At 40.4% G+C, this 27,905-nt stretch overlaps 5 protein-coding genes across 5 annotated transcripts; all 5 read left to right on the plus strand.

The window, feature by feature from the left end:
• Window positions 1-3,201: 3,201 nt before the first annotated feature.
• On the plus strand, window positions 3,202-15,275 carry capn9 (calpain 9). The gene is made up of 20 exons (XM_044029281.1): window positions 3,202-3,493; window positions 4,697-4,766; window positions 5,163-5,281; window positions 5,962-6,095; window positions 6,867-7,035; window positions 7,123-7,206; window positions 8,179-8,264; window positions 8,389-8,466; window positions 9,214-9,374; window positions 9,460-9,617; window positions 10,323-10,531; window positions 10,662-10,698; window positions 11,228-11,308; window positions 11,417-11,474; window positions 12,018-12,082; window positions 12,770-12,838; window positions 12,913-12,991; window positions 14,191-14,307; window positions 14,393-14,451; window positions 15,000-15,275. Exons 1-20 carry the CDS (start codon window positions 3,290-3,292, stop codon window positions 15,024-15,026), a joined length of 2,064 nt encoding a protein of 687 aa, XP_043885216.1. The 5' UTR covers window positions 3,202-3,289; the 3' UTR covers window positions 15,027-15,275.
• On the plus strand, window positions 15,199-17,376 carry LOC122770934 (protein Daple-like). The gene is made up of 4 exons (XM_044028167.1): window positions 15,199-15,226; window positions 16,206-16,316; window positions 16,410-16,547; window positions 17,030-17,376. The coding sequence occupies exons 1-4, from the start codon at window positions 15,199-15,201 to the stop codon at window positions 17,374-17,376; spliced, it is 624 nt and encodes a 207-aa protein (XP_043884102.1).
• Window positions 17,377-18,955: 1,579 nt separating this feature from the next.
• LOC122771332 lies at window positions 18,956-20,609 on the plus strand. The gene is made up of 2 exons (XM_044028853.1): window positions 18,956-19,459; window positions 19,671-20,609. Exons 1-2 carry the CDS (start codon window positions 19,405-19,407, stop codon window positions 20,342-20,344), a joined length of 729 nt encoding a protein of 242 aa, XP_043884788.1. The 5' UTR covers window positions 18,956-19,404; the 3' UTR covers window positions 20,345-20,609.
• Window positions 20,610-20,867: 258 nt separating this feature from the next.
• LOC122770461 (dynein regulatory complex subunit 4-like) lies at window positions 20,868-24,867 on the plus strand. Its single transcript, XM_044027327.1, has 11 exons — window positions 20,868-21,075; window positions 21,264-21,353; window positions 22,165-22,362; window positions 22,439-22,645; window positions 22,722-22,776; window positions 22,870-23,075; window positions 23,599-23,766; window positions 23,855-23,941; window positions 24,019-24,231; window positions 24,448-24,513; window positions 24,591-24,867. Exons 1-11 carry the CDS (start codon window positions 21,073-21,075, stop codon window positions 24,702-24,704), a joined length of 1,407 nt encoding a protein of 468 aa, XP_043883262.1. The 5' UTR covers window positions 20,868-21,072; the 3' UTR covers window positions 24,705-24,867.
• Window positions 24,868-25,222: 355 nt separating this feature from the next.
• On the plus strand, window positions 25,223-27,886 carry ddt (D-dopachrome tautomerase). Its single transcript, XM_044027328.1, has 3 exons — window positions 25,223-25,462; window positions 26,224-26,399; window positions 27,509-27,886. Exons 1-3 carry the CDS (start codon window positions 25,355-25,357, stop codon window positions 27,579-27,581), a joined length of 357 nt encoding a protein of 118 aa, XP_043883263.1. The 5' UTR covers window positions 25,223-25,354; the 3' UTR covers window positions 27,582-27,886.
• Window positions 27,887-27,905: the final 19 nt, after the last annotated feature.

The following is a 27,905-nucleotide window of genomic DNA, read 5'->3' on the forward strand; positions in this document are numbered from 1 at the left end:
ACCTAGAATGACCTCAAAGATGTTAAACGTCCAGTAACTGTGAAATGACCACACACATTATGTCAACGCAGAGGGACAAGTGTGCTGTTGGTGGCTGCACAGTGGAGCACAGTGTTTTACAGAGGATTTTATATATGAAGCTAATGTGCCGGATAAAGTCAGCAAAGTTGTGTTCGTGTGTTCGCACCACTTCACATCAGACTGCGGCCAGCGGTCGCCGTATTTAGTCAGGGGACGTATTTCACCGACGTACAAACACACAAATTGTTAAGAAAAGATCACATAGAGCTCATAACTGACCATTCTGACACGTCCTAATTAAACATATTTGTTCAGTACGTCCTCCATGACCGGAGCACAGACTCAGTCTGATACAATCACATAAAGCAGCTGTTTATGCAGCTCGCCGCTGACGATCAGCGGTGGCGATCAGCGGTGCTGCACTCTCTGTGCAGCGGTGCTGCACTCTCTGTGTCACCGCTGATCGCCAGTGGCGAGCGGCGATCTGCCTAAACTGCCGCTGGCGATCAGCGGTGACACAGAGAGTGCAGCACCGCTGATCGCCGCCAGCTCGCCGGAGCACCGGAGCTGGTCAGCGGTGGTGAGGTCTCCCGAGCACAGTCTCCGGTCTGATACAGCAACATACATTTTATTCAGTGCGCCGCTGGCAATCAGTGGTGGCGATCAGCAGTTCTGTTCCTAAGTGTTTTAACTGATTTACAGTTGGGCAGTGTTCGGCTCGATCCTTATGTAGGATGTCTCTTCCTGTGACGGCACTCTCGCTGTTTTCTGCGCACGCTGCCATGTTGATATTGTCAGAGAACTAGTGGAGGGAGGGGGAGACGAATAGAGCTGTAAAGCGCTGTAAAGAGGACAAATCAGAAACCCCCTGGAAGAAGTGGGTGTGTGTTTGCCTGTGTCATTTGCATATAAAGGGACCATGCACGAAAACCGAGCGTTCTGAAAGGGTCGGGTTTAGCAGGGTTTTTGAACTACTATGATGCTTCATCCTTATGGTATTTTGACCAAAGCATGTCACTGACATGTTCATTAGGACACCAGGGAACTATTTTAATGGGGGAAATAGGGTATAATATGTCCCCTTTAAAAAAAAAGAGACGAGCAGGAAACTAACAAGCACAGAGTGGAACTCAAACCCTCATCAGCAGCACAGACAAACAAACCACCACGTTCAATGTTCATGGACAACTTTATTGTCTCCTAAAGATAAAAGTCCTTCACTGTCTGCACACATGAACACTTGAACCGGTCTAATCTGACTGTAGACCTGGTCTCAGCAGGTTTCTGTGAGGAATGCAGTGAGGCACAGCAGGAATGTGGAGGTGGAGCCTCACAGGTGCAGCAGAGACACCATGTCTTTGAGAGAGACACACACAATCTGGACGTTTGTGTCTCTGTGGACGTGTGACAACCACAAAAACATCGACCATATATTAAATATTAAATATTAAATAACCACAGTAAATAAAATACACAAATATATTGAATAAGTAAAACACAAATATATTAAATAAGTAAATAAAACACACAAATATATTGAATAAGTAAATAAAACACACAAATATATTGAATAAGTAAATAAAACACAAATATATTAAATAAGTAAATAAAACACAAATATATTAAATAAGTAAATAAAACAAATATATGAAATAAGTAAATAAAACAAAAAAATATGACTGAATATTAAAATAAAAAAACACAAATATATTGAATAAATAAATAAACACACAAATATATAAATAAGTAAATAAAACACACCAATATATTAAATAAGTAAATAAAACACAATATATTGAATAAGTAAATAAAACACAAAATATATTGAATAAGTAAATAAAAACACAAATATATTAAATAAGTAAATAAATATATTAAATAAGTAAATAAAACACACAAATATATTAAATAAGTAAATAAAACACAAATATATTAAATAAGTAAATAAAACACACAAATATATTGAATAAGTAAATAAAACACACAAATATATTGAATAAGTAAATAAAACACAAATATATTAAATAAGTAAATAAAACACAAATATATTAAATAAGTAAATAAAACACAAATATATTTAATAAGTAAATAAAACACACAAATATATTAAATAAGTAAATAAAACACAAATATATTAAATAAGTAAATACACAAATATATTAAAATAAGTAAATAAAACACACAAATATATTAAATAAGAAATAAAACACAAATATATTGAATAAGTAAATAAAACACATAAATATATTAAATAACTAAATAAAACAAATATATGAAATAAGTAAATAAAACACATAAATATATTAAATTAGTAAATAAAACACAAATATATTGAATAAGTAAATAAAACACATAAATAATAAGTAAATAAAACACATAAATATATTAAATAACTAAATAAAACAAATATATGAAATAAGTAAATAAAACACATAAATATATTAAATTAGTAAATAAAACACAAATATATTGAATAAGTAAATAAAACACATAAATATATTAAATAACTAAATAAAACAAATATATTGAATAAGCATATAAAACATATATGTTAAATAAGTAAAAAACACAAATATATTAAATAAGTAAATAAAACACACAAATATATTGAAATAAGTAAATAAAACACACAAATATATTAAATAAGTAAATAAAACAAATATATATGAAATAAATAAATAAAACACATAAATATATTAAATAAGTAAATAAAACACACAAATATATTAAATAAGTAAATAAAACAAATATATATGAAATAAATAAATAAAACACATAAATATATTTAATAAGTAAATAAAACACACAAATATATTAAATAAGTAAATAAAACACAAAAATATATTAAATTAGTAAATAAAACACATAAATATAGTAAGAAAGTAAATAAAACGTAATGATCGAGTGAATAAAAATCAAACACATTATATCTAATAAATATATATATGAAAAAAGAAACGTTACTTCTAGTTATAAAGCATTAAATAAATAACACATTAAGATAAATATCTGAACTTTGTGAAACTTCAGGAATGAATTCTTCTCATTTCTGTCAGGCCAAGCCCAGAGAGAGAGATAAGAAACAAGTGAGACAGAGAGAGAGCAGGGGCGAGGTTCAGGAGGACAAACCAGTTTGTGCACAGAGAGTGGGCGTGAACCTGAACGAGCAGGTGAAACCGTGCTCCATCATCACACCTGCTCACACCTGCTCACACCTCACTGCTGCGTCTCCTGCTCGTCCACTCAGAAGAAAAAGAAGAAGACTACGATGCCTCTCCAGTCCACGCTGTCCGGCCGCAGCTCCGGCTCAAAGGCCGTCGACACTCAGAACGACGGGAAGTCCTTTGAGCAGCTGAGACAGGAGTGTCTGCAGAGAGGAGTTCTGTTCGAGGACCCGGACTTTCCTGCCACTGGCTCCTCGCTCTTCTTCAGCCAGAGCGTCCCTGTCAACATCGAGTGGAAGAGGCCCAAGGTTCGAGTACACACACACACACACACACACACACACACACACACACACAGAGACACACACACACACCTAAACTCACATGTGATTCATTTGAATGAAAGAAAGGATTCATCTCATCCTTCTGCTTTTCTTATTTTACTCTCTTTGAGGTTAAATAAAGAATGAAACTTTGTCTAAACTGAGTCCTGACAAATGTTCTGCAAAATTTCAGAGTTTATTTGACTTAAAAAAAGAGTCCAATATAACTTAACTTAACTTATTCAAGTTTTGTTTGCTTTCATTTTCGACTAGTTGCATTTACTCAAAACTATCAGGTAACATTGTCGTTCAAAGTCGGATAAACTTCAAACATGTTCACGTCTTTATCTTCTTTATGAACAGGAAACTGAAGTTTGTAAAGCACACACACACTCACACACTCACACACTTCAGTGTTTGAAGTGACTGAGTTTTCTTTGCATTAACTTAATTATAACTGAGTTAGTGAAGCAACACTAACCTGTTCACTAACCTTGGCAGCCCGTGGCCAAGTGGAAAGGGAACTTGGCTTGTAACTGGAAGGTCACCGGTTCAAGTCCCCACCAGGTCAAAAGGGGTACCCCTGAGCAAGGTACCCAACCCCCATTGCTACTCAATGTGGCAGCCCGCTGCTCCTAACCCCTCCTAACACTAGGATGGTCAAATACAGAGAAATAATTTCCCTCAGGGGATTAATAAAGTATAAGATTTGGATTTAACGTGTTCACTAACAGGTTGAACAGTGTGAACAGTGGCTGCAGCTGCAGAACCAGTTCTGTGAGAGTCAAGTGTAAATAGAACAGAGACTTTATCCTCTCACACCTCCGCAGTCAAACACTGTCTTATCTCAGCGCTGTCACATTTACACACTTTTGTCCTATTATTATTATTATTATTATTATTGTTATTATTATTATTGTATTATTTCTTAACTCATTTGAGTCGCTCGCTGCAGCGCCACCTGCTGACAGGACCTGTGCGGGCTCACGTTTGTTTGACAGTTACTACGACATTTCTGTGCAGGGCGTTTTCCTCCACTCACTGCATGCTTCAGCTGTCTGTGTGTGGTGTGTTGTGTTATTATGGGATGTCAGGCTGATTAACATGCCTGGAATGTGAACACACCTCTCTCACCTGCCATTTTAAAAAATGCTTGTCCTGTTTATTTATTTTTTGTCCCATTCACAGGAAATCTGCCAAAACCCCAAGTTCATCGTGGGCGACGCAAACAGGACGGACATTTGTCAGGGACAGCTCGGTTTGTACCTGACTCACAGAACAACAGTTATTCTGTGTCATTAGACTGACTGTTAAACCACACACAAACTCACTCTCCCACACCAAAGTCCACAGAGAAAACCAGTGATTTTAACATTACACACACACAGGAGTTGTTGATCCACCGCTGCCTCCATCACTAAGTTCAAATGTCTGATTTTCTAAAATTCGGCATTTAAACACCTTCATTCAGATTGACCTCAGTGACACAAAGTGACCACACGAGGCAGCAGTGGACCAGCAGCTCCTGTGTCCCTGCTGTTAAAATCACTGATTTGGTTTGGGAGAGTGAGCGGTTTAGGTAAAGATGTGAGCGTGTGATGTTTTCACTTGGTTCACTCACAGAAGCCTTTGACGTGTCACTGACTCTCCTCAGGAGACTGTTGGCTCCTGGCAGCCATCGCCTCTCTGACCATGAAGAAAGACGCCCTGGCCCGAGTCGTGCCCCATGACCAGGACTTTGACCACAGATACGCCGGCATCTTTCACTTTCAGGTACAAGGGCCTGTCTGTCCGTCCATCTGTCTGTCTGTCTGTCCGTCTGTCTGTCTGTTTTCATGGATTAGCACAAGTGTTGGAACAGGTCAGACAGTAGTCGCCTGCCTGAGGCCTCTCACTCCTCGGGGCCAAAGACAGAGAACTCCCTTAAAGTGATAGTTCTGGTTTTTTTAAAGTGTTTTGTTTGTATTTGTCAGCAACTTTGACGCAGATGACTACACTGGACACGCCCCCTGTGCTGAGAGACACAGAGAAAAACAGCTGTTACTCTCCCAGTATAATAAAACCTACGTCTGTTTAAGTCTACGACATCGCCTTTATCTCACTGTGAGACACTCTTTTCCAACAGGAAACTGACGTTTGTGAAGCACTCACTCTCCCACACCAAAGTCCACAGAGAAAATCAGTGATGTTAACATCACACGCACACAGGAGTTGTTGATCCACTGCTGCCTCCATCACTAACTTCAAATGAGTCATTTTGTAAATTTGACTTCATTCAGATTGACCTCAGTGACACAAAGTGACCACAAGAGGCAGCAGAGGACCAGCAGCTAAAATCACTCTGATTTTCTCTGTGAGGTTTGGTGTGGGAGAGTGAGTGCTTTACAAACTTCATTGGGAACGTTTTATCTGATTTAATTTCAGCTTTATGTGACTCTCTCTGTCTCTCTCAGTTCTGGAAGCATAACCAGTGGCTGGACGTGGTGGTGGACGACAAACTGCCCGCGGTGAGGAACCAGCTGATCATGCTTCACTCCGCCTCCAACAACGAGTTCTGGAGCGCCCTCCTGGAGAAGGCTTACGCCAAGTAAAACAAACACACACACAGACACACACACAGCAGTCAGTAAGTGTAGGAAAGTTACAATTTACTATCATGTTGTCAAAGCTCCGCCCCCAAAACAAGGGAAGTCATGCTTTTAACATCATTGCTGTTTTTGTAATGTTACAAGAATTTAGCAAGGTTTTACATTTGTTTTATTTAATAAGCGTATTTGTAACGTCACATTTAGTGAGATTTTTGATGATCGTTTTTTCACCACAATAAAAAACAAAACAAAAAAACAAATGGAGTTACAACGTTTTATATTTTTTAATGAATCAATAATAAAAATTGATGCATTCAAACATTTGTAACATCAGGACGCACGGTTGTTGTTTGTATTGCGTCTCTTGTTTATCTCGTTTTTTGTTGTCGCATTTGTCGCAGGACCCGCGGTTATTGTTTGTATCATGTCTCTTCTCTTGTTTATCGCGTTTTTGTCATCGCGTGTGTCGCAGGACGCGCGGTTATTGTTTGTATCGTGTTTATCTCTTTTTGTATATCGCGTTTATCGCATTTGTCGCAGGACGCCGCTTGTTTGTATCGCGTCTCTTGTTTATCTTGTTTTTGTCATCATCGCGGGTTTATCGCATTTGTTTTTGTATCGATCGATTTTGATTTGTTTATTGTTTGTATCGTGTCTCTTCTCTTGTTTATCGGATTTTTGTCGTCGCATTTGTCGCAGGACCCGCGGTTATTGTTTGTATCGCGTCTCTTCTCTTGTTTATCGTGTTTTTGTCGTTGCATTTGTCGCAGGATGCATGGCAGCTACGAGTCCCTGAAGGGCGGCAGCACCATGGAGGCCATGGAGGATTTCACGGGCGGCGTCGGGGAAGTTTACGAAACCAAGAAGTCTCCTAACAACCTGTTTGCGATCATGAAGAAGGCTCTGGACAGAGGCTCCATGATGGGATGCTCCATCAATGTAAAGCTCTGATCCATACAGCAGAATGTTCCCGTTCATATTTTACATGTAAATGTTTATTTTCTTCACTGTTGTCATTCCCTCCAGACCAGCAGTTCTGCGGAGTCTGAGGCCAGGACAGCCTCCGGCCTGGTGAAGGGACACGCCTACTCCATCACTGGTGTGGAGGAGGTAATGCGGCTCATCTTTTTCATTTTTCATATTTCCATTAAAAACAAATACAGTAAGGCAACAAAGCTATGTTCTTGATTTAAGTTTTCAGATTGGTCATTGTAAGGCTAGGTTACAGCCACTTCCTGTTTCGTGGCAAATGGTCGAAATTCCCCTAAATTTCGATGGTTGCCGTGGCCAAGCCCTTTTGAATCTGCAAGAACTTTTCATCTTTGATGTGTCGCGTACAAATTGACCCCTTTTTTACTTTTCTGCGATTATCGCACTCAAACTAGTTAGTTAATTTACGAAAACGTGCAAATCGCCAAGATGGGCGCCAGATTTGTAAATGGCTGACTTCCTGTTGAGTTGAGGTCATCGTCTTAATAGACTTTTTTGTTCGTCTTGGGCTGCGCCATCTTTCCACCAAGTTTCGTGGAATTTGGTGCAACTTAGGTGCGGCTTTGTCCTTACGGTTTTCACCGTAGGTGGCACTACTGAGCCATCTTGCACCAGTTTTACGTATTACCCTTATTTTATTAAAAACATTTCCAGTTGTGATTTGTGTACCAATATTCGTTTAGTGTCTCAAAAATGTGATCTTCTGTGTGTGAGTGCCAGAATTCCAATGGTTGCCGTGGCCACGACCTTTTGAATCTGCAAGACCTTTTGGTAACTTTTCATCTGGACATCAAATTTGAAATTTGACGCCATAGTCCCAAGTTCATCTTGCGCTGCGCCATCTTTCCACCAAGTTTTGTGGAATTTGGTGCAACTTAGTTTCGGCTTAGTCCTACCGGGTTTCACCTTTGGGGGGCCCTACTGAGCCATTTTGCACCACTTTTACATGTTAACCTTGTTTTATAAAACTTTCTGAATTCAAAATGGTGCAGCCACAGCAACCCTCTGTGCTTTGGCGAATTTGGATCATGTGTAATGTGATGATGTCACACCTCAGTGTAAATAAGTGAAACATGTTTGTTTGTTGGTCAGGTAACTGTCAGAGGTCAGAAGGTCAAGCTTGTCCGGGTCAGAAACCCCTGGGGTCAAGTGGAGTGGAACGGTCCCTGGAGCGACAAGTAAGACATGCATGGAAAATGAATGAGTGAATTCTCTCTTTACTTCCTCTGAGGACATTCTATCTTCATCTGTCACTTCCTGTCTGCAGTTTCACACTTTCTTTGTTTTATTTTTCTCCTTCAGCTCCAGAGAGTGGAATTACGTGGACACAGCTGAGAAAAATCGCATTCTGCAGAAGTCAACGGAGGACGGTGAATTCTGGTGAGTCTAAAAAAATACACTGTAAAAACAGCCCTGGTGAAAATTTAAATTTTCTTGTACTAAGATAAAGAACGTGTCACTTAGTTAAGCTAATGTTGCTCTGCTAAAATTCTTAAAAGTTTTTTTTTTTTTAAATTGCCAAATCTTGTCGTAGAGATTCTGTTGTCTTTTATCCAAATTGTACTTAAAAAAATAACATTTCTGCAAAAAAAAAGTTAGCTATACTCTTCCCCAACTTACAGAAATCAGAAACTTTTAAAGAATATTGGATTCGCATTTTTCATGTATTCAAATGTCCATTTTTACACCGACGACACCATCGTGTGTGTTGAGATTGATCTCAGTGAAACTTAATGAAAAACGAATGTGACTTTACCAAACTTTCCAGGTCTGTCATTACGTTTTTTTTTGGGTGGTTTTTAAGAAAAAAAAATTCGGGGTCTGTTTTTACAAGATTTTTTTTCGGGGTAAATTTTTACAAGATTTTTTTTGGGGTCTGTTTTTACAAGATTTTTTTGGGGGGTCTATTTTTACGAGATTTTTTTCGGGGTCTGTTATTACGGGTCTTTTTTTTTTTACAAGATTTTTTGTTGGGGTCTGTTTTTACGAGATTTCTTTCCATCATTACATACTACACATTCTAAAATGTGTAGTAAAAGATATTTCATCTTTCATGGAGTTAAATGGCAGATTTTTGTGATTTGTCTGGACGCTAAAATGTGACATTTATGCTTTGTGTGAGTCCAGGATGGAGTTTGAGGATTTCAAGGCGAACTACGACAAGGTGGAGATCTGCAACATGACCCCAGACTCCCTGACCGATGACACAAAACGCCACTGGGAGGTCAGCATGTTTGAGGGAAACTGGATCCGCGGCTCCACCGCTGGAGGCTGCAGGAACTTCATCGGTGAGGCGACAGAAAAACAAAACCTTTCATTTGATTCCACGTCTTTTTTCCTTCCCTCTAAAACTGTTGTGTCTTGGACACGCAGACACATTCTGGACGAACCCTCAGTTTAAGCTGCAGCTGCAGGATGCTGACGACGACGACGACGTGTGCAGCGTGGTCATCGCTCTGATGCAGAAGAACAGGAGACAACTGAGGAAGGAGGGTTTTGACATGGAGACCATCGGATTTGCCGTTTACCAGGTCTCAAAAGATTAAGATTTTACTGTCAAATGTTTTTTGATCAATCAATCAATCACTCCTTGTAATCTCGTAAAAACAGACCCCATAAAGAAAATCTCGTAAAAACAGACCTGGAAAAAAAAATCTCATAAAAACAGACCTGGAAAAAAAAAACTTATACAAACAGACCTGGAAAAAAAATCTTGTACAAACAGGCCTGGAAAAGAAATCTTGTAAAAACAGACCCAAAAAAAACCCCATAAAAACAGACCTCGAATAAAATCTCGTACAAACAGACCCCCCAATAAAATTGCGTAAAAACAGACCATGAAAATAAATATTGTACAAACAGCCCTGAAAAAAATTAGTAAAAACAGACCTGGAAAAAAATCTCGCACAAACAGACGCCGGGATAAAAACGCATAAAAACAGACCTTAATAAAAATCTCGTAAAAACAGACCCTGAAAAGAACATCTCGTAAAAACAGACCACAAAAAAAATCTTGTACAAACAGACCTGGAAAGTTTGAATTTAAACTTTAAAGACATTTCGTAACGTCTCATTAGTTTTTCGGAAAGTTTCACTGAGATCAAACAAACACGATGGTGTCGTCGGCGTAAAAAAGAAAACTTCTTTACAGATTTGACTCACAGAGGTTTTTCCAGATGAATCACAGATTCATTCATTCATTCATTCATTCAAATATTTGTGACTTGCTTCCTCAGGCTCCGAACGACGAGGACCAGCAGGGGAAAGACTTCTTCCGCTACAATGCATCCAAAGCTCGCAGCCACACGTACATCAACATGCGTGAGGTGTCCGAGCGATTCACGCTGCCGCCCGGGAACTATCTGCTCATACCCACCACCTTCCAACCCCATCACGAGGCCGACTTCATCGTCAGGATCTTCTCTGAGAAGGCGGCGCCGGCCATGTGAGTGTTCACAGGTTCACACGTTCACAGGTTCACACGTTCACAGAACTGTACAGCAAAAACTACACAAAGACAAAGTCACACTTGTTAAACTTTGGTGGATTGAACTTTGACAACTTTGTCTGCACAGAGAGATGGGAACCAAGGTGGACGCTGACCTACCAGACGTAAGTGACTGAGTGAATGAGTGACTGACTGACTGAGTGAGACAGTGACTGACTGAGTGTCTGCACAGAGAGATGGGAACCAAGGTGGACGCTGACCTACCAGACGTGAGTGAATGAGTGACTGACTGACTGGAGGAGACAGTGACTGACTGAGTGTCTGCACAGAGAGATGGGAACCAAGGTGGACGCTGACCTACCAGACGTAAGTGACTGAGTGAATGAGTGACTGACTGAGTGAGACAGTGACTGACTGAGTGTCTGCACAGAGAGATGGGAACCAAGGTGGACGCTGACCTACCAGACGTGAGTGAATGAGTGACTGAGAGAGAGTGAGTGAGTGACTCACTGAATGAGTGAGTGAGTGTTGATATGAAGTGTGTGTTGTGTCCACAGCCTCCCATGAGTGAGTGAGTGACAGTGTGAGTGAGTGAGTGAGTGAGTGTTGATATGAAGTGTGTGTTGTGTCCACAGCCTCCCATGAGTGAGTGAGTGAGTGAGTGTTCATATGAAGTGTGTGTTGTATCCACAGCCTCCCATGCCCAGTGATCCAGAGGATGAGACAGAGGAGGAGAAAGGTCTGAGGAGGCTTTTTGAACAACTGGCCGGTGACGTAAGTTTTAATCTCAGTGCAAATACAAATACACACACACACACACACACACACACACACACACACACTGATGCATCAACATTGACAGTGTTTGTGGTTTGTGTGCAGGACGAGGCCATTTGTGTGAGGGAGCTCCAACAGATGCTCAATGGTGTTCTCAGCAGACGTGAGTGCTCTGTCTCCCTCTGTACATTCATTACACGTTATTATTATTATTGTTGTTCTTATTACTATTATTTTTATTTCATTGATATTTTACTGTTTTTTATTCATATTTGACTGTTTTTTCATTGATATTTGACTGTTTTTATTCATATTTTACTGTTTTTTCATTGATATTTTACGTTTTTTTCATTGATATTTTACTATTTTTTTGTGGTTTTTGTGCAGGACGAGGAAACAAACACTACTGTTTTTCATTAATATTTTACTTTATTTATTGATATTTTACTTTTTTCATTGATATTTTACTGTTTTATTCATATTTTACAATTTTGTCATTGATATTTTACTATTTTGTCATTGATATTTTACTATTTTTCATTGATAATTTAGTGTTTTTTCATTGTTATTTTAGTGTTTTTTCATTGTTATTTTAGTGTTTTTTCATTGACATTTTACTGTTTTTTCATTGATATTTTACTGTTTTTTCATTGATATTTGGCTGTTTTTTTCCATTGATATTTTACTGTTTACTCTCAATCTTTAGGTAAAGAGATTAAATTTGATGGCCTGAGCCTCAGCACCTGCCACAGTATCATCAACCTGATGGACGTATCCTCACACACAGCCACAACATCCAAATTATTTTCTTGTTTAAAACTTAATTAGGTTTTTATGGGATAAGAAAAAATTTGACATTTTAGTCATTTACAGTCATTTTTAACTCAGTTTTGTTTGAATTATTAAATTTCCTATGGTTCCAACTGATTTCAAGTCCTGAAATGATGTTCATTAATCCACCAAAGTAGAGTTTTTGAAGAGTGAACTTTGCTGTAAGACAGACTTTTCCAACAGGAAGCTGAAGTTATTAAATCACTTACTCTCCTACACCAAAGCCCATAGAGAAAATCATTGATTTTAACATCACACACACAGGAGTTGTTGATCCACTGCTGCTTCCATCACTAAGTTCAAATGTCTGATTTTAGTGATTTCTGCATTTAAAGTTTGTTATTTAGACTGATTGTAGTGACACTAAGTGACCACACGAGGCAGCACTAGACCAGCAGCTCCTGTGTCCTTGACAGATAAAATCACTGATTTTCTCTATGGACTTTGGTGTGGGAGAGTGAGTGCTTTACAAACGTCAGTTTCAAACAAGGTAGCCATGAACAAACACACTGACCTTTAACCTGAAGCAGCTGTTGTGATTGACAGTGATTTATTTTAGAAATCATTGATAAATCACTGATAACGTTGCTGCTTTTGTGGAGTTTCTTTTCCTTGATTGTGAATCAGGTGGACAACACAGGGAAGCTGGAGTTCCAAGAGTTTAAGGTGTTCTGGGAAAAGATGAAGAAGTGGATTGTACGTGTTTTCATTTCACCTTTGACCCATACTGGTGTTTAGAGGGTGAACTTTAACTGTTGTCACGGTTACAGATGCTTTTCCTGTCCTTTGACACTGACCGCTCAGGAAAGATGTCGTCCTACGAGCTTCGCATCGCCCTCAAGGCTGCAGGTGAGTCTGAACCGGGATTATCACTTTATCACTTTATCTCTCATTTTCACTTTTTGACTTTATCTCTCATTATCACTTTATCTCTCATTATTACTTTATCTCTCATTATCACTTAATCTCTTTATCTCTCATTGTCACTTAATCTCTTTATCTCTCATTATCACTTTATCTCTTTATCTCTCATTTTCACTTTTTGACTTTATCTCTCATTATCACTTTATCTCTTTATCTCTCATTATCACTTTATCTCTCATTATCACTTTATCTCTTTATCTCTCATTTTCACTTTTTGACTTTATCTCTATCACTTTAACTGTGATTTTTGTTCTTGTTACGGGGGTCGAGTTCATAGAGCAGAGAAAAGAAGAAATAAGTAGAGTGAAGTCTAGTGAAGTTATATTAAAGAAGATTAAACTCTAGTAAATAAAGAAGATTAAACTCTAGTAAATAAAGAAGATTAAACTCTAGTAAATGAAGATTAAACTATAGTAAATAAAGAAGATTAAACTCTAGTAAATGAAGATTAAACTCTAGTAAATAAAGAAGATTAAACTGTAAATAAAGAAGATTAAACTATAGTAAATAAAGAAGATTAAACTATAGTAAATAAAGAAGATTAAAACTATAATAAATAAAGAAGATTAAACTCTAGTAAATAAAGAAGATTAAACTAGTAAATAAAGAAGATTAAACTATAGTAAAAAAGAAGATTAAAGTATAGTAAAATAAAGAAGATTAAACTCTAGTAAATAAAGAAGATTAAACTATAGTAAATAAAGAAGATTAAACTATAATAAATAAAGAAGATTAAACTATAGTAAATAAAGAAGATTAAACTATAGTAAATAAAGAAGATTAAACTATAGTAAATAAAGAAGATTAAACTCTAGTAAATAAAGAAGATTAAACTCTAGTAAATAAAGAAGATTAAACTATAGTAAATAAAGAAGATTAAACTCTAGTAAATAAAGAAGATTAAACTATAGTAAATAAAGAAGATTAAAGTATAGTGAAGGAGACAGCCGACTAAGGTGTAGCATGGACGAGTAGAGTAATAAATATCGTTCTAAAAATAAAATAACGTAGAGGAAAATTTTGCAAAGAAGTGTAAAGTAGCATGAGTACAGTATATTATATTATAGCATATTATACTATGTTATAGTACACAGTATAGTATGATGACGTATGTTTAAACACAGGCATGAATCTGGACAACAAACTGCTGCAGTTGGTCGGCCTCAGGTTTGCTGACGAAAACTATGACATCGACTTTGACGATTATCTCACCTGCATCGTCCGTCTGGAGAACATGTTCAGTACGTATGAACACATGAGGAGGAGGAGGAGGAGGAGGATGAGGATGAGGATGATTGTTCACTGTTGTTCACTCTCTCATACCAGGAGCTTTCCAGGCTGTGGACGAGTTCAAGAGGGGGCGTGTCAGAATGAACATGATGCAGGTAAAATCACATTCATGTCACACCTGACTCCAATATTAATCTCTGCAGATTATCTTTAAAGTTCAGGACCACTGGAAAACAAAAGTCTCCTCTAATAAAATCTGTGCTAACCACTCACTCACTCACTCACTCTCCCACACCAAAGTCCAGAAAGAAAATCAGTGATTTTAGCTCACTTTTGTGGTCACTTTGTGTCACTGAGGTTAATCTGAACAAAGATTTTAAAACACCAAATTTACAAAATGACTCATTTGAACTGAGTGATGGACACAGCAGTGGATCAACAGCTCTTGCGTGTGTGACGTTAAAATCACTGATTTCCTCTATGGACTTTGGTGTGGGAGAGTGAGTGCGTTACAAAGTGACACATGAACATTTAGTGGTAGATAATGGTTTTTTGGCTGGTTTTTTCATGATCTACATTCTTCAATTGTAAAAAAAAAAGAAGAATGATTTGTGACCATAAAACAATACATTTGAGAGCAAATAAAAGTTTAAAAAGAAAACAAAAGTGGTTTTAATGTGGAGCTCCTCTTTCCCTCACACAGTTCCTGATGTTGTCGATGAACGTCTGAGGAGCAGAGGAGAGCAAACAGAAGCCACCAGAAGAACAAAACACAACCGACGGTCTTTAAAGTGCAGTGTGTTGAATATTCAGGCCGTGATGACACAAACACGCGTTACCTTTTTCTTTCTTTTCCTTCATGCATCACATTGTTTTGACGTTACACTTGAAATGCCATTAAAATGCCACCTGTGCCCCCTGCTCGGGTCAGTCATGTGACATCCTGCCTGTGGGAGATCCGGATGCAGGGAACTGAAAAGATTTTTATTTTATTTGTCTCTGCATGAGTGGAAATACATTTTGAATAAAACTGATGTTGAAAATGATGCTTTTGTTAAATGATGACATTATTGATAATACTTTTTAGGAGATTACAACTTTATGCTCATAAAATTACAATTTTATTCTCATGAGGTTTCAACTTTATTCTCAGAAGATTACGACTTTCTTCTTGTAAAATTGCAATTTTATTCTCGTAAGATTACGACTTTATTCTCATAAAATTACGACCTTATTCTCGTAAAATTTCAACTTTATTCTCATAAGATTACGAATATTCCCATAAAATTATGACTATTCTCATGAAATTACAATTTTATTCTTTTAAGATTACTAAATTAATCGACAACTATTTTGATAATTGAATAATTGGTTTGAAGCTTTTTTCATGATTAAAACAAGATTTTTGATTGTTTAAGCTATACTAATTTCATGTATGTTTACGCTTCTTAAATGTAAATATTTTCTTAATTTCTTTGCTCTGGATAGCAAAGAAATCATTAAAAGTCAATCAGTTTGGTTTGTGAGACATTTGAGAACATCATCATTTCCAGGTTTAACTGAACACTGATTTAAGGTTCACTCATATTCTGAACAAACGATTAATCCATTCTGAAAATAATCGTTAGTTGCAGCTCTACCGGACACGCACACAAAAACAGGTGATTCAAATCAGCCAATTTAATATTTTTCCGTCCCTTTGCAGACAGATCATTAATGCATTCAACAGGCCGCATACACACACTATCAGCATCTGTGACAGTGGTCATTGTGGTGTTTAAAAACTACCGAGCATCACTGATACACCTCAAGAAGCAGACAGATTCTAAAACATTTTTGTTTTAAATGAACTACTCGGATCACTTTGTAATTCTTCTAGCAGAATAAAGTCTTGTCTCTTTATTCGCAGGTCAAATCCACAAAGTTCTCAGCTCAACTCCAAACCATCTGCCACCCTCACTGGGCCAAACCAATAGTTCTAGCTCCAGAGTGGGACCAGGCCTGAGCCGCAGGCCGAGAGGTAGACCAGCTTTACATCACTTTATATATAACACCTATATAACAATCAGCTGGTGCATTTGAAAAGGGTTTTGAACTTTTTTTTTTTTTTCAGGTGTGTTACTCGATGAGGACTCTTGCCATAATACCTCTGACTCAGTGTTTGGTCACCATGGCAACGTGGGGGGTAGGCCAGGATCAGCAGACTTCAGCCACAACACGTCCAGCTCCAACTCCCCTGTCAATTTCAGAGGTATATCTAAATATTGTTTTCAGTGAAATGTTTAATACATACAGTAGAACCCAAACTTTTATTTAACTCTGTTACAGACTGAGCAAAGTCCAATTCCAAATTAAATCTGTTTGATAGCAAAAACTGACATTATTTAAATAATAAATACAAGTGGTGTAATATTACTGACCAGAGACTTTTAGTATGCAGAGTTTAAAAGTCGACATATTTCTATAACAGCTCAGAACTGGCTCTCAAGAGAGATTTTTTTTTTTTATTTACATAAATACCTTCACATGTACTGAACAATGCTTTAGCGGAGACAGGAAGGCGTTAAGTATTGAGCTGGTTGCAATATCTAACTTCACCTCTAGATGCCACTAAAACCTGCGCACTTAATCTCTCTGACTGATAACGCTGAGTCCCAAGTGAGTGGGTTTAACCTTGGTGTAACTAGTTGGTGTCCAGATGCAATTAGTAACTAATCATTCTGTCCGGTTTAGACTCAGTCGATTGTCAGCCACGCTCAGCCAGTCTGTCCAGCGATGACATCATGGGTCTCAGCCGATCGCAGCTGACTCTGTCACGTAGCTCCACCCTCCCATACGACCAGACGCCCCAGAGGGCCCAGCCTCAGCGGGGAGGCGGAGTCAAGACCAAGACTCGCTCATCTTCACCTGGGAGTCAGATGGTGACACTGGAAGAGTTTCTACAAGAGAGCAACGTACAGTCCCCTCCTATGGTAAGAAGTCTGTGTGTGTGTCTGTGCTTATATTTGCAGCTTAGTGAGGACCAAAAAGCATATAATCCACAGGGAGTGAGGACATTTTGGCTCATTTGGGGGTTATGACATGGTTTTAGGGTTAGGTTAGAATTGGGTTTAGATTAGGGTTTGGTATTTAGTTGTGAGGGTTAAGGTTAGACTAAGGGACTAGAGAATGCATTATGTCTGTGAGGGTTATGTCTCAAATGATGCGCCAACGTGTGTGTGTGTGTGCACTTATAAACGATAGGAAGCGAGGCCATTTTGGGAAAGTGAGGACAGTTTGGCTGGTCCCCACTCTTTATCGAGGGGGCTGCATGTGGCCCACAGGCCGCCAGTTTGACACCTCTGTTTTGTTAGGATTACAATTAGGTTTATGTTAGAGTTAAGTAGAGTAATTAGTTGTGTTAGTTAAGGGGCAAGGAAATGCATTATGTCCATTAGTGTCCTCACTAAAGTAGTAGAAGTGTGTGTGTGAGAGAATATAAACTACATAATTTGTGTTTGTTGGAAAGAGTTGGCGAGCCCTCAGGGTAACAACTGCAACAAAATCTAATTTGAGTTGGAAGTCAGCCGCTAAATGGAACCAAATTGGATGTATGTGTTAGAGCTACTGTATTTCCCCAAAAACTGTCCGCTTTGAATCGTGTCTCAGAAAGAGAGGTGGCATAAAGATAGAGAAAGACTTTTACATTAATCTGGAAACAGTGATGTCACTTACAACAATTTAATATAATAATGAAATAATATATACATTCCAATTCACTGGTTTATCTTTCAGTAAAAGTGATGCAAGACAGTTTGTGTTATTGCTGCCTTTCATATGTATCACTACAGATCAGATCAGGTCATGTGGTCCATGAATAAACATTCAGAGTTACTTGTCCAATCTTTAAAACTTGCTTTTTTAACCTCTGTCCACAAATCAGCTGTTAATTCAGCCTGTCATCCACATGTGCGCTGACTGAGTGTGTGTGTGTGTGTGTGTGAATGTTACATGAAGTCAGTGAACAACATTCATTATCAGAGGATTAAGTCCAGACAGGTGCATTATTTCACTCCGGTCATAATTCTTACTGATGGTCCTACAGAAAGGGAGAGGCCATTTAAGTTGTACTCGATACAACACATGCTCCCACATGATTATTAAACACAGACTGAGTAACGTTGACATTTAGTCAACAGAATGAATGAATGTGATTAAATAATGCGCTCCACCTTTACATCAAAGCTTTTTGTGTCAAAGCAACATAAATTTTATTGAAGGCCGGATATGCACAAGTTCATTCATTTGTCAGGATGAATCTCTTAAGTCACAAAGTAGAAAGACTTATTTCATTGAATTAGTAAAATATTGATATGAAAATAGATAGTGTATAATGTATTTAATAAAAACACGGCCATTCATTCACTCAACATAAAGAGTCCACACAATAAGGTGATTGTCGTGAAATGTTTATTCCATTAAATATAAAAAATATTTCATTTAAGTGACTTTTCTCATCAACACATAATTCCAGTGATTTAAGCACCTGTGTCAATTCAGTGATTTCACATCTTCATGATTTATAATAATCTTGTCTTTAACTTTAAATTTTCACTTGAAATATGCAACGATCTGCAATGCGATACAATCATCTATAACTTACTCAAATGGACTGACCAATCACAGGACAGTTCAGAGGGAGAGAGAGGGCGACGTCACATTTTCTCACGATGTCACAAGTTGACGTTAGTTAACGCAAATTATGCAAACTTGTGTCGTTCCATCCCAGAACATTAGAAGATGAGACTCAACAACCAACCGTTGCTATAGCAACCACGACAGCCTCAGAGTAAACTAAGGAAAAAGAATCTGTGATCGTAATGTCCTATAGTTAAAGATGGACCTGAAGCCCAGGGAGTAACAGTTATCCACCAGGGGGCGACAGGAACATTCGTCATGTTCACATTTCTAACGCTAACCCTTCCTTTTGTAAATGTGAACGACAAAGAGACTCAAACAGTGACAAAAAGAAGTGATGTCATGGAAAGAAGCAGCCAGGAAATGACACTGTGACTCAGCGCTGAGTCACAGTATCATTTCCACTGATGTCCTAAAAACAGACTGCAGACATGTTTGTCTTCGTCTGTCTTCTCTTGGCCGGACTCGCCCGCCTCGTATTCACTGGTGAGGAAATTAAGCTGTTTGTGAAACTTCTTTAAAAATCCATTACTTTCTGTCATGATTTGACGTGATGTTACATAACTTAAAAAAACGTACGATGATGTAGTTCTAATTTCAGCTTTGAATAAAAAAGGCGATATCGCTGAGTCTGAACTCCAGATGTTTGAATGTGGAGATAAACGTTGTCTTCGCCACTTTACTTCTGACTCTACAGACGATAAGACAGTGACGGTGCTGCAGGATGGAGACGCCACGCTGCTCTGTCCTCACGTGGCAGGAGACGCGTCGTGGAGTCGCCTCGTCAACGGGAACCACGTGACTCTCGCCTCCATCGCTAACGGCCGCGTGGACGTCCGAGACGAGCGCTGTGGTCTGTCGACAGACAACACTCTGGTCGTCCGCGGCGTCCGGCGCTCGGACACCGGCTGGTTTTTCTGTAACAGGAAACAAGCGGCGTATCTGGAGGTGACCACTGATCCCAACATGGCCGCCACCAACGCACCGGGGACCAACGGGAACGCAGCGGACGCAGTACGCTTTCCGTCAGACGTATGGAAGGTCGTTGTGGGCGTGGCCATCGGTGCTATTCTGATGCTGCTGGTCGTGTTGATCCTGAGACTGTGGCCAGACTGGAGGGCGGGGACAAACCCCAGCAGGGGCGGAGCTCCAGCTGAGGTCATCTACGAGGAGGTGGAGTACGGCGGCGTGCAGCCAGGGACTGAACCCGAAGTCCAGAGCCAGTATTACAGCTCGATCGTCACTGAGACGCCTGCGCTCGGCGACCTGTACAGCGTCGTGGTCAACAAGACGAGAACTACAGGTCGCCATGGTGACGAGTGCGTGTACTCACTCACCCACAATCCTTCACAGACAGGAAGCAGCCAATGAGAGGTTGTCTAACGTCTGCACTCACAAGAACGCGTCCAAGCTTCTACAAAAACATCGCTCCATCACCATGAACGCTGTCGCACCGTGCATCGCCAACTTTACAGAGTCTGAGTGTGAATGTGTGAATGGATGAATGGATGAATGGATGGCTGACATATGATGTCCATGTCCATGTTAAACAGAAGTAACGATCATTTCTTTGTCTGTTATAACTGCTATTACTATTACTGCTACTGCTATTACTACTACTGCTGCTATAACTACTACTGCTGCTACTGCTATTACTAATACTACTGCTATTACTACTACTACTGCTATTATAACTACTACTGCTTCTACTGCTACTACTACTGCTACTGCTATTACTGCTACTACTACTGCTACTACTACTACTCCTGCTATTGATACTGCTACTACTATTGATACTACTACTACACTAGTGTAATGCAGTGTTTTATTGTTTGTTTTTTAATAAAGTTTCGATTTTTCATGGCCATTTTTTTTTTTTTTAATCTTGTGGGACTTCCTGGTTAAATAAAGGTTAATTCGTTGTATTTAACGAACAATCATCACTTCATAAACTGTGACTGTGAACGTGAATTTGCGAACGATGATAAACACTTTGATCTGTGATCGTTTCACTGTGACTGGCGCTCACGTGACGTGCGTTTCCATAGCAGCGCTTGTTGTGTAGCTAGCAGTTAGCCAGGTTTAGCTGCTGTCTGAAGATGGTGAGTAACGTCACGCTTTCACGCGACTTTTACCGTTTTAATACTTTCTCGGTACCGTGTTAATGTTGGTGAGCACAGTTAGCATGTGTTAGCTTAGCGTCAGCCGGGGCCACGGAACGCGGTGTTAGCGTGTGTTAGCTTAGGTGTTAGCATGTGTTAGCTTTATTAAAGTTCGTGTTTGTTTCCAGGGCCCAAAGACTCAAAGGCAGGCGGCGGGAAAAGGGAAGAAGTCCGCGGTGGTGGACGGTCTGTCCACTGAGGACATGTCCAAGGACCAGGTAAAAAAATGACATGTAATGTGAGCGCTGCCAGGAGACATGCTAACGCTGCTAGCCTGGAGAGACGCTAGTGAAACAGTCACATGATGTGACGTCAGTTTTTAATAAAACATTATAAACAAGATAAACGACTAAGTTTTTCTCCAGATTTCTTCTTCAGGTTGTTCTCTAGATTTCGTCTTCAGGGTTTTCTTCAGGTTCTTGTTCAGGTTTTTCTTCAGGTTCTTCTTCTGGTTTTTCTTCTGGTTTTTCTTCAGGTTGTTCTTCTGGGTTTTTCTTCAGGTTCTTCTTCAGGCTTCTTCTTTCTTCAGGTTTTCTTCAGGTTCTTCTTCAGGTTTTTCTTCAGGTTTTCTCTAGATTTCGTCTTCAGGTTTTTTCTTCAGGTTTTTCTTCAGGTTTTCAGGGTTTCTTCAGGTTCTTGTTCAGGTTTTCTTCAGGTTCTTCTTCAGGCTTTTCTTCAGGTTCTTCTTCAGGCTTTTCTTCAGGTTCTTCTTCGGGTTTTCTTCAGGTTTTCTCTAGATTTCGTCTTCAGGGTTTTCTTCAGTTTTACTTCAGGTTGTTGTTCAGGTTCTTCTTCAGGTTCTTCTTCAGGTTTTCTTCAGGTTCTTCTTCACGTTCTTCTTCAGGTTCTTCTTCAGGTTCTTCTTCACGTTCTTCTTCTGGTTTTTCTTCAGGTTCTTCTTCAGGGGTTTTTCTTCAGGTTAAAACAAACAAACATACCACTGCAGCCTTTTTCTGCAGGAGAAAAGTAACTAAATACATGTCCTTGAATACCTGATGCTGAGGCCTCTGACCTTTGACCTCACGGCAGCTCGAGGAGCACATCATCCGCCTGCGGGAGGAGCTGGAGCGTGAGCGCGAGGAGAAGAGCTACTTCCAGCTGGAGCGCGACAAGATGCAGGCATTCTGGGAAACGAGCCGCAGAGAGCTGGAGCGGGCGAGAGACATGCTGAGACACAGGGAGAGAGAGAGGGAGGAGGCTGAGGAGCGCCACCGTGTGGAGATCAATGTGAGCTGTCAAAAATATACCAACAATAACGAGAGCTGATCAGAGGATACTGATGTCATGTGACTGTGACGTTCAGGTGTATAAACAGAAGCTGAAACACGTTCTCTCCGAGCACCACGTCACAATCTCCGAGCTCAAGATGGACGCCGCCGCCGCCGCCGCTCTGACCCACGACCGGCACACGGAGTCTGAGCTCGGGCTCCGTGAGCTCGTTCAGAACCAGCAGGCAGATGCCAGAGAGAAGCGATGCCACGACCAGAACTCCATCAAAGAAGTGAAACTGGTGAGACCACGCCCACTGCCACTCCTCTGTCCAGTTTGTCTCCGTATTTACTTCTGTGTCTCGTCTCTGTCCACAGAAACACAAGGTGGCGCTGTTGGAGCTGACCAACGACTATGATCGCAGACTCGCGGGTGAATGTTTTGATTTTCATGTGAGCCGTGCTTTTATTTTGACATTCAGCAGTTTGGTGAAGTTGAGCTGAACTTTTGTTTCCACGGCGACAGAAATCGAGGTCAAATATCACAAGAAGATGCAGCTGATGGTGGACGCGGAGGGAAAGAGGCGGAGGGCAGAGGTCAGCGAGGTGGAGGACAGGATGAACGCTCGCATTGTGGCGCTGATGGACGAGCATGAGCGAGCGCTGCGAGGAGTGGAGGAGTATTACTCCGCCCTCCAGACCAAAGCGCTGGCAGATGAGAAGACACTGAAGGTGAGAGACTCACTCTCCCACACCAAAGTCCACAGAGAAAATCAGTGATTTCAACATCGCACACACAGGAGTTGTCGATCCACTGCTGCCTCCATCACTAAGTTCAAATGTCTGATTTTGTCACTTCAGTTTTTGAAATATTTAATTTAGACTTAACTCGGTGACACAAAGTGACCACACGAGGCAGCAGAGGACCAGCAGCTCCTGTGTGCTGTGATGTTAAATTCACTGATTTTATCTATGGGCTTTGGTGTGAGAGAGTGAGTGGTTTACAAACTTCAGTTTCCTGTCTCACAGTGAGATAAAGGCGTGAACATGTGACGTAGATATCGCAGGCGTAGATTTTATGACACAAATCTTTTAAGATCTGTTTTTCACTGAGACTGAGCCTCTGTGACTCAGCAGCAGGGGGCGCTCACAGTCTTTTATGTCACGCTACGGTTTGGAATGGTAAAGTTGCAGTATTTTTAATAACATTCCTAATGGAAACAGTGTTTAATGAGTTGTGTTTGTGTGTGTCCAGGAGGAGGCAGCAGAGGTGCAGAAGCAGCTGTCTGCAGTTAACAGTGCTCTGTCAGCAGCGCAGCAGCAGAACAAACGGCTCCGGGGTTCGCTGCAAGAAACACAACACAATCTGTCTCAACTCCAGCGACAGCTGCACGACCACAAGCAGGCCGGTGACGACATGGTGGTGCGTTCACCGCAAATGAGCTTGTGTCTGAATGAAAACTTTATTATACTGAAGGTAAACTAACAAACAGCTGGTGTGTGTCCCACAGAAGAACAGCGCTCGACTGAAGGTCACTGAGAAGGAGTTGAGGGACTTGAAGGTGGAGCGTGAGCTGCTGCTGCAGGCGTTTGAGCAGGTAACGCGGCGCTGGCGCATCAGCCCGTGACCTTGCGGCCTGAGGTGGTGCTGATGTGAGTGTGTCGGTGTCGGCAGGTTCAGCAGGAACGCGACGAGCTGCTGAAGAAACATACAGACGCCATCGTGGAGCTGCAGCAGAGGAGCGGGCTGAAGGAGCTGCTGCTGCAGAAGAAGCTGGAGGCTCTGACACAGACGGTGGAGAAGAACGAGGCTCAGCTGTGTGCCACGCTGTCCGCCACCGCCGCCACGGACCAGAACTCAGGCTGCAGAGCCGCCCACAAACTGGAGGTGAGACATGCTCCTGTCCTGACCTGACAGAACATTCAGCTCATGAAACTTTCTGTCAGGTCAGGAAACTTTCTGTCAGGTCAGGAAACTTTGTCACGTTGTATGAAAGCGCTCCGTCATATAAAAACGCTCCGCCGTATGAAAACGCTCCGCCGTATGAAAACGTTCTGTTTGTTCTTTTTGATTGACATCTGTGTGTTTCACTTGCTCTCGTAGGAAATCTTGGCGTCTAAACGTGTCGCACTCGGCACCGTGCAGGAGGATCTGTCTCGAGAACGTCAGGTGAGTGTTTGTGAACTTGTGTGATTGACGCAAGCGTGTGCAGCAGTGATGACATCACTTCCTGTGATGACCCACAGGAGTACGATCGCCTGGTGCTCAGCTGCACGCAGACGCTCGACGCTCTCAACGTCCCGCGTCACGTCTTCCCCTCCGCCAAGCAGATCCTGAACGAGCCGACGCCCACTCGCTGAGCCGACCAATCGTCTGCCGCCCCACGACACATCCGTCTTCACGGCGGCTCATGGTCCAGATCCAGCACACACACTCATTTCAGGGTCTGGATCCTCAGTGAGAAACATCACATTAAAATAATATGAACTTCATCACAAAACCAATAAATAATCACAAAAATCACTCAATTCTCCTTCTATTATTTCTACAACTCTGTTTAAACATAAACTTTATTTTACATCACATATGTGTAAATATAGCAAATGTATGGGATGTTTTGTCCGAACAGAGCTTAAATCAACAGTCTGTGATTCAGGACTTTGAACTGTAGAGGGCAGTATTGAGACGTCTCACAGCAGGACTGTCTGTCTTGTCCTCACACACACACACTCGCTCGCACACTCGCACATACACACACACTAATTCAGGTTACTCGTTAAAATCTAAACTTGTAGTTTTTTGGGGGGGTTTTCCAAAGAAAGAGGCTGTGATTTAACCTCCGGGGCAGAAGATGGCGCTAATGTGTCTCACGCGCAGGAAACAACCGCGTTTGACCCGCAAACTCACTCCAGTCTGTGGTTCAGTGAGAACTTCGTGAACTGATCGTCGACCTTCATCGTTGTCAGAGGAGAAGAAGAAGAAGCAGAAGAAGAAGAAGAAGAAGAGGAAGATGCCTCTGGTGCAGTTACAGACGAACTTACCGGCCTCCGTGTTTTCGGAGGAGTTCCTGCTGAAGTTGAGCGGCTGCATCGCGGCTTCTCTGGGGAAACCTGCCGATGTGAGTGTGTGTGTGTGTGTGTGTGTGATCAGAGAACAGTCTTCTGGAATTGGATCCGTGTTGGATCTGGAATTAAACACTTGTTACTGTCGTTAAAATCTACGGAAGCGTATTGCTGCCACACATACAAAACTATCTCGCTGAGCACCCCACTTTTTTTGAATGTGTGGCAGCAATACGCTTCCGTAAAAATCTGATCTGAAAAATCTGTTTTTTTATAATATGTTTATACATATATGAACATATACATACAGTATATATTCAATTAAATTTTATTTGTATAGCGCCAAATCATAACATACATGATCTCAGGTCTCTGTATATAGACAACATCATGGAGAGCAGAGAAACCCAACAGTTCACACGATGAGCAAACACTAGGGGGCACTGCACAGAAAAAAACTCTTAACAGAAGAAGAAATCTCTGACAGAACCAGACTCCGATGTACAGCATCTGCCTCGACTGGTGGGGTGAAAGGAACAGGGGACAGAGGAAAGAGACCAAGAGCAGATACACAACAATTGTGTCAAGTATATATATATATATATATATATATTGTGTGTGTATTTACAGTGCTCGCATGCAAGTTATGACGCTGTCCCGCTGCTGCTGGACAGCTCAAATTTCCATCAATGTCACTTCCAGGGCTCCGTATATAAAAAAATTTTTGGGAACGCAAGTTCCATTTTTGTAAAGAAATGACTATAAAAATCTGACTGCAACGACATGATGTTTGTGTGTGTGTGTGTGTGTGTGTCAGAGGATGAACGTGGCGGTGACCCCTGCGCTGCCCCTGCTGGTGGCCGGCTCCTGCTCGCCCTGTGTGATGCTCACCGTCTCTGCCATCGGTGCGACCGACACGGCCGACAAGAACAAGGAGCACAGCGCCAACATCTTTGACTTCCTGACCTCACAACTGAGTCTGAGTGAAGACAGGTGAGTCTGCAGGTAACCTGTTCTACCAGCAGGTGTCACCACAGATCACTGACTCTTTCTGTGGGAACTGCTGAGTGAGTGTGGTTTACCTGGTTATGTACCTGGTCAGTTATCTGTTCAGTTATTGTTAGTTATCTGGGTTATCTGGTCACTTACCTGGTCAGTTATACCTGGGTTATCTGGTCACTTACCTGGTCAGTTATATCTGGGTGATCTGGTCATTTACCTGGTCAGTTATATCTGGGTTGTCTGGTTATTTACCTGGTCAGTTATCTAGTTATTTACCGGGTCGGTTACCTGGTTATCTGGTTATTTGGTTATTTACCTGGTCAGTTATCTGTTATTTACCTGATAAATTATCTGGGTTTTAACCTGGTAAATTATCTGGTTATTAACCTAGTCAGTTATCTGGTTAGTTATCTGGGTTATCTGGTCATTTACCTGGTCAGTTATCTGGGTTATCTGGTTATTTACCTGGGCAGTTATCTGGTTAAGTATCTGATTAGTAACCTGGTCAGTTACCTGGTTAAGTATCTGATTATTAACCTGGTCAGTTATCTGGTTGTTTACCTGGTAAATTATCTGGTTATTTACCTGGTCAGTTATATTGTTATCTGGTTATTTACCTGGTCAGTTATCTTGATATCTGGTTATTTACCTGGTAAATAATCTGATTAACCTGGTAAATTATCTGGTTATTAAACTGGTCAGTTATCTTGTTATCTGGTTATATACCTGGTCAGTTATCTTGTTATCTGGTCAGTTATCTTGTTATCTGGTTATTTACCTGGTCGTTATTATCTTGTTATCTGGTCAGTTATCTTTATCTTGTTATCTGGTTATTTACCTGGTCAGTTATCTTGTTATCTGGTCAGTTATCTTGTTATCTGGTTATTTACCTGGTCAGTTATCTTGTTATCTGGTCAGTTATCTTGTTATCTTGTCAGTTATCTTGTTATCTGGTTATTTATCTGGTCAGTTATCTTGTTATCTGGTCAGTTATCTTGTTATCTGGTCAGTTATCTTGTTATCTGGTTATTTACCTGGTCAGTTATCTGTTCAGTTAGTAACTAACCCTGACATAAACCTGTTCTCTCTGTCATCGACAGGATCATCGTCCAGTTTAACGAGCTGCAGCCTCACCAGGTCGGGAAGAAGAGGACAGTGATGACGTTTTTATGAAGGACGTTGTTGTCTCTGACACATCTCACGTGAAAAACTCACGTCAAACTCACGTTAAACTCATGTTTAATCACACGTGGAAGTGAAGTCACTTTAAAGACGCTAACTGTACAAAATAATTCAGAGAATAACAAACGATTGCTGTCATTAGCTGTAGGGGTTTTTATAATAATAAAAACAATTGATCATAATATAGCTGCTTTTTATGAATAGTGAATAATGAATGAATTGTTGCCACATTCCTGAAATGCCTTCAGTGTTTGACAAAGGTCAAATAAATAAAGTCGTTATATTTCAAGTCCAAATAATGTTTTCTGTGTTTTT

This window comes from Solea senegalensis, linkage group LG6, assembly GCF_019176455.1.
Source record: "Solea senegalensis isolate Sse05_10M linkage group LG6, IFAPA_SoseM_1, whole genome shotgun sequence".
Taxonomy (NCBI): Eukaryota; Metazoa; Chordata; class Actinopteri; order Pleuronectiformes; family Soleidae; genus Solea; species Solea senegalensis.

Excerpts from the sequence above, each read along its gene's own strand:
- LOC122770461 (XM_044027327.1), top strand. Across the intron at positions 21,354-22,164 it reads AGGACATGTCCAAGGACCAG|CTCGAGGAGCACATCATCCG; the intron begins GTAAAAAAATGA and ends ACCTCACGGCAG. Across the intron at positions 22,363-22,438 it reads GCCACCGTGTGGAGATCAAT|GTGTATAAACAGAAGCTGAA; the intron begins GTGAGCTGTCAA and ends TGTGACGTTCAG.
- ddt (XM_044027328.1), top strand. The coding sequence starts at position 25,355 with ATGCCTCTGGTGCAGTTACAGACGAACTTACCGGCCTCCGTGTTTTCG. Across the intron at positions 25,463-26,223 it reads CTCTGGGGAAACCTGCCGAT|AGGATGAACGTGGCGGTGAC; the intron begins GTGAGTGTGTGT and ends TGTGTGTGTCAG. Across the intron at positions 26,400-27,508 it reads CTGAGTCTGAGTGAAGACAG|GATCATCGTCCAGTTTAACG; the intron begins GTGAGTCTGCAG and ends TGTCATCGACAG.
- LOC122770934 (XM_044028167.1), top strand. The coding sequence starts at position 15,199 with ATGCCACCTGTGCCCCCTGCTCGGGTCA. Across the intron at positions 16,317-16,409 it reads CCTGAGCCGCAGGCCGAGAG|GTGTGTTACTCGATGAGGAC; the intron begins GTAGACCAGCTT and ends TTTTTTTTTCAG. Across the intron at positions 16,548-17,029 it reads CTCCCCTGTCAATTTCAGAG|ACTCAGTCGATTGTCAGCCA; the intron begins GTATATCTAAAT and ends TGTCCGGTTTAG.
- capn9 (XM_044029281.1), top strand. The coding sequence starts at position 3,290 with ATGCCTCTCCAGTCCACGCTGTCCGGCCGCAGCTCCGGCTCAAAGGCC. Across the intron at positions 3,494-4,696 it reads TCGAGTGGAAGAGGCCCAAG|GAAATCTGCCAAAACCCCAA; the intron begins GTTCGAGTACAC and ends TCCCATTCACAG. Across the intron at positions 12,992-14,190 it reads CATCGCCCTCAAGGCTGCAG|GCATGAATCTGGACAACAAA; the intron begins GTGAGTCTGAAC and ends GTTTAAACACAG.
- LOC122771332 (XM_044028853.1), top strand. The coding sequence starts at position 19,405 with ATGTTTGTCTTCGTCTGTCTTCTCTTGGCCGGACTCGCCCGCCTCGTA. Across the intron at positions 19,460-19,670 it reads CGCCCGCCTCGTATTCACTG|ACGATAAGACAGTGACGGTG; the intron begins GTGAGGAAATTA and ends CTGACTCTACAG.